This window comes from Syngnathus typhle, linkage group LG1 (assembly GCF_033458585.1).
Source record: "Syngnathus typhle isolate RoL2023-S1 ecotype Sweden linkage group LG1, RoL_Styp_1.0, whole genome shotgun sequence".
Lineage (NCBI taxonomy): Eukaryota > Metazoa > Chordata > Actinopteri > Syngnathiformes > Syngnathidae > Syngnathus > Syngnathus typhle.
Window position 1 is genome coordinate 1,176,497 of NC_083738.1, and position 5,514 is coordinate 1,182,010.

At 49.0% G+C, this 5,514-nt stretch overlaps 1 protein-coding gene across 1 annotated transcript; it reads right to left on the reverse strand.

The window, feature by feature from the left end:
• Window positions 1-509: 509 nt before the first annotated feature.
• LOC133155365 (uncharacterized protein K02A2.6-like) lies at window positions 510-5,108 on the reverse strand. The gene has a single exon (XM_061280623.1). It carries the CDS (start codon window positions 4,729-4,731, stop codon window positions 736-738), a length of 3,996 nt encoding a protein of 1,331 aa, XP_061136607.1. The 5' UTR covers window positions 4,732-5,108; the 3' UTR covers window positions 510-735.
• Window positions 5,109-5,514: the final 406 nt, after the last annotated feature.

Here is a 5,514-nt window from a genome sequence, read left to right on the forward strand (position 1 = left end):
TAGGTTGGCATCGAAAAAAACGCTCTCGGGTGCTTTAGAGTGCCGAGTTTATTACTGCGCATTAAGGAATGACCACTTCCAACGTTTGGTTTATGTTTTATAAGCATTTTTAATTTTATTGCTTAAATCGCATTTTCTCGGCGAGCTGAGCACTTTTTCTGAATTGTGCCGCTCCCGTCACTCTGGTTAGGTTGGCATCGAAAAAAACGCTCTCGGGTGCTTTAGAGTGCCAAGTTATTCACTGCGCATGAAGAAATGACCACCTCCAACGTTTGGTTTATGTTTTATAAGCATTTTTAATTTTATTGCTTAAATCGCATTTTCTCGGCGAGCTGAGCACTTTTTCTGAATTGTGCCGCTCCCGTCACTCTGGTTAGGTTGGCATCGAAAAAAACGCTCTCGGGTGCTTTAGAGTGCCGAGTTTATTACTGCGCATTAAGAAATGACCACTGTTATGTCCTTACTACTTTCCGGGTTCTTAGGTAGCAAGGAAGGTTCGGGCAACGACGTGATGAATACTGCTTTATTTCTTCAACACCGTCCGTTCACAGGCCGTACATCACAACACTAAACGTCCCCGAAGCTGCCCCTCCCACTCCCGGAGTTTTCCCCCTACGGAACATGCGTTAGCCCAAAATATACAACATCTCCTCCCCCCTTACATGAACATGCATGAACAACACGGAATTACGCACCTAGAACTAGACATCCCCATAACTCGGGTCAACCGCGAACCTATAAGTCCAAGCGCGCAGGAGCTCGCCGCTCTCTGATAGGATATCTCCTATCTGGGGGCACAGGATCAGCTCCACGGTCGATCAATGGTGAACATGTTGCAGGAGCTTCTGCAAAGGGAGAAGTCAGAGTCTCTGTCTCATGCGCATCCTCAGCTGGGACTGGTGGCGCGAGTGTGATTGAGTCCTGCACTCGGGAGGGTATGGGAACCGGCGTTTTGACGTGGGCAGAGCTATCAGGAAGATCTTTGAGGGACAGCTCTGCTGGCCCTAACTGAGTCTGCAGGAGTTGATCAACATGTCTTCTCCATACACCATCAGACGTTTGGACAGTATAAGATACTGGTCCCGTTTGCGCAATAACAGTGGCAGGAATCCACTTTGGTTCGCCACGGTAGTTCCTTGCCAACACAGAGTCTCCTGGCTTGAAAACTCTTCCTTTGCCCTCCTGTCCTCTGCACCTAACCTGTTTTTCCTGCTGACCTTGGACAATGTCCTTCATTGCTGAGGGCTTCAAGAGGTCAAACGTGGTGCGCAATTCTCTCTTTAGCATCAGGCTAGCAGGAGATGTCTTGGTGGTGGCATGTGGACTGTTCCGATAGGTTAGTAGGAAGTGGTGCAGTCTCTGATGTAGTGTTCCTTGTCCTTGTGATGTTTTCAAGGCATGCTTCATGGTTTGAACAAATCTCTCAGCAAGCCCATTTGTTGCGGGGTGGTAGGGGGCCGACTTAATGTGTTGGACACCGTTAGCTTGCAGGAACACTGCCATTTCTTGTGAGACAAATTGGGGTCCATTGTCAGAGACTAGCTGGGCAGGAGATCCAAACCGACTAAACAGTTCCCCTAACTTTTCGATAGTCTTTTCTGCAGTGGTTGATCTCATGATAGCCACCTCTGGCCATTTGCTGTGTGCATCCACAGCAATAAGGAACATCCTGTCCTCCACTGGTCCCGCAAAATCAATGTGCACCCGGTGCCATGGTCCTTGTGGGAATTCCCAGGGGTGAAGAGGCGCTAGTGGAGGATTGTTCCTGACTCGGTGGCATGATGGACAGCTTTTGGCCAACTCTTCAATTTGTTGATCCATGTTCGGCCACCAAAAATAGCTTCTCGCTATTTCTTTCATTCGGACTATTCCGCTGTGTCCCGAATGCAGTTGCTGCAGCACTTTTGAGCGAAGTGACCGTGGTATGACCACCCTCCTACCCCAGAGTAGACACCCAGACTGGACAGACAGTTGCAATCTCCTCCCGAGGAAAGGCGTCAGACTCGCATTATCGCCAGCAGATCGACCCTTAACGACAATGTCCACGACCGCAGATAACTCCGGGTCATTCCGAGTTTCCCTTTTTACCTGCACCGCAGAGACAGGTGCTCTCTCCACCTCCCTGAAGTAGAAAAGGTCCACCGTGTCCGACTCCGGCCTTGTGACAGGCAAGGGCAATCGGGACAAGCCATCCGCATTGCAGTGGAAGTCTGATTTTCGATACCTGATGTCATATGCATGCGCCGACAACAACAAAGCCCACCTCTGCAGTCGGCATGCAGCAAGAGACGGTATTCCAGTGTGTGGACCGAGGATGGTGGTGAGGGGCCGATGGTCCGTCAGGAGCGTAAACTTCCTCCCATATAAGTATTGATGGAATTTCCTAACTCCAAAAACAATGCTCAGTGCCTCTCGTTCCAGTTGAGCATAGTTAGACTCTGTTTTGTTCAATGTCCTCGATGCAAAAGCGATTGGCTTTTCCTCACCACCCGGCAGGACATGAGAGAGAATCGCCCCTACTCCGTAAGGAGAGGCGTCACAGGCGAGCTGCAGTGGAAGTGATGGGTTGAAGTGCGTCAGGACCTTGGACGTAGTCAGCGCTCCTTTAGCCTTTTCAAAAGCCTCCTGACAGCTGGCTGTCCACTTCCACGTTTTGTCCCGGCGTAACAGTTCGTGCAGGGGTTGAAGCAGTGATGACAGATTGGAGATGAAGCGTCCGTAATAGTTCAGCAGACCTAAGAAAGATCGTAGCTGGCTGATGTTTTGGGGTGGGGGCGCGTCCACGACAGCTGCCACTTTTGATGGTGCAGTGTGCAGTCCTTCTGCATCGATCACATGCCCCAGATATTCCACAGATGGCTTGAAGAAGTCACATTTGTCCTTACGGACTCTTAAGCCGTAGTCCTTCAGCCTTTGAAGGGTAGCATCCAAGTTGCGCAGGTGCTCGTCATCGGTAGATCCAGTGCACAGGATATCGTCAAGGTAGCACTGTACCCCAGGCAACCCACTAAGGATCTGATCCATCGCTCGCTGAAAAAGTGCCGGGGCTGACGTGATGCCGAACGGCAGTCTGCAGTATCTGAAGAGACCCTTGTGTGTGTTAATGGTCAACATTTCACGTGACTCTTTTTCTACATGCATTTGTAGGTAAGCCTGACTGAGATCTACCTTACTGAATTTTTGTCCCCCACTCAGTCCAGCAAACAAGTCATCAATTAGGGGAAGTGGATATTGCTCTGCTGCTAACACCGGGTTAAGTGTTACCTTGAAATCTCCACAGGTCCGAATTCCCCCATCTTTTTTTGGTACGGGAACGATGGGTGTGGCCCACTCACTGATGGTCACCGGCTCCAAAACCCCATTCTTGACCAAGGCGTCCAAGTCAGCTTCTACCTTGGATCGGATGGCGTATGGTACTGGTCTAGCTTTCATAAACACAGGCTTGCTACCAGGTTTGACATGTAACTTAACGGTTATATCTTTCATGCTGCCTAATTCATCACAGAAAACCTCTCCGTGTTTCTCGAGTATTTCTTGTAGCGGAGAGGAACTGTGTGACAGTTTCCTTATCGCTTGCCAGTCCAGCCGGATTCCCTGTAGCCATGTACGCCCCATTATGGCAGGATGATTTCCCTTGGTCACATAAAGGGGAAGCCTTTTTGTCCGCCCATGGTACTGAACAGTCACATCCGTCATCCCTTCCATGTGCACTCGATGTCCCGTATATGCCTTAAACACTGTGTCTGATGGACGTAGTGGAAGGTGCCTCATGAGTTTCCTGTAGATCTTGTGTGACACTAGTGATGCCTTTGATCCTGTGTCTATCTGCATTTTCACCACATGTCCCTCCAACTTGGGTTCAGCCCAGTAGCCATCTGAGCTCTCACCTACATTCATCGCTCGTATAGTATTTACAGGCACTTCTTCCTCCGAAGAATCACTATTTCTTCCATCATCATGGCAAACGGTGCGCACATGCCTTTTTTGTTTATATTTCATATTGTCACTTCTGTTCCCAGCCCTTGAGCTTTTGTCCATGTCCTGTTTACTTCGGCACGCCCGCTCTATGTGCCCTTTTTTTCCACAGTTACGACAGTCCATCTCTTTGCACCAGCACGTCGATGCAAGATGTCCAGATCTACCACAGCGAAAACATGGCCCTTGCGCGTTCGGTTTATCATTGTTGAGTTGGTGCACTCTTTCTGTAGCACTTAGTTGCTGGGCCTCCTTTTTCGCCATTTCCATTGTTACACTGATGTTAATGGCCTTCTCCAAAGTCAAGTCACTTTCTGTGAGTAATCTCTTCTGTGCTGCCTCGTTCCTAAGTCCACATACCAGCCTGTCTCTCAAAGTGTCATTTAACACATCCCGGAACTCACAGTGTTCAGCCAGCTTGCGTAGGCCCGCCACAAACTGGGTGACCGACTCGCCCTCTTCTTGGCTGCGTCTGTGAAATCGGAATCTTTCTGCGATTACCAGGGGTTTCGGTGAAAGATGGTTTGCCAGTACATCCACTATTTCTCGGTATGTTTTACTGCCGGGCTTTTCTGGTTGCAGTAGGTCACGTAGCAAGGTAAACGTTTTCGGCCCCATTACACTCAAAAACGTGGGCACCAGCTTCTCCTCCTTTATATCATTAGCCATGGCGAAGTAATCGAAACGCTCAGTATACGAGCCCCATTGTTCAACACTTTCGTCAAAGGGACCAATTGAGCCAATCATCCCGGCCATTACAAGTTCCTGTTTGTATGGCACTGCTTGCCCTACAGACGTCTCCCCTCAGCAGGCCACTCTTTTTTTTTTTTTCTTCGCCACACTACTCACGACGTTGCCACAGTCCACCAATCCACTCCACCCGTCGAGACGAATCCGGCCAACACGCGTCAGTCCAGACGTCCTCGTCGCCAGTTTTGTTATGTCCTTACTACTTTCCGGGTTCTTAGGTAGCAAGGAAGGTTCGGGCAACGACGTGATGAATACTGCTTTATTTCTTCAACACCGTCCGTTCACAGGCCGTACATCACAACACTAAACGTCCCCGAAGCTGCCCCTCCCACTCCCGGAGTTTTCCCCCTACGGAACATGCGTTAGCCCAAAATATACAACAACCACCTCCAACGTTTGGTTTATGTTTTATAAGCATTTTTAACTTTATTGCTTAAATCGCATTTTCTCGGCGAGCTGAGCACTTTTTCTGAATTGTGCCGCTCCCGTCACTCTGGTTAGGTTGGCATCGAAAAAAACGCTATCGGGTGCTTTAGAGTGCCGAGTTATTCACTGCGCATGAAGAAATGACCACCTCCAATGTTTGGTTTATGTTTAATAAGCATTTTTAATTTTATTGCTTAAATCGCATTTTCTCGGCGAGCTGAGCACTTTTTTCTGAATTGTGCCGCTCCCGTCACTCTGGTTAGGTTGGCATCGAAAAAAACGCTCTCGGGTGCTTTAGAGTGCCGAGTTTATTACTGCGCATTAAGAAATGACCACCTCCAACGTTTGGTTTATGTTTTATAA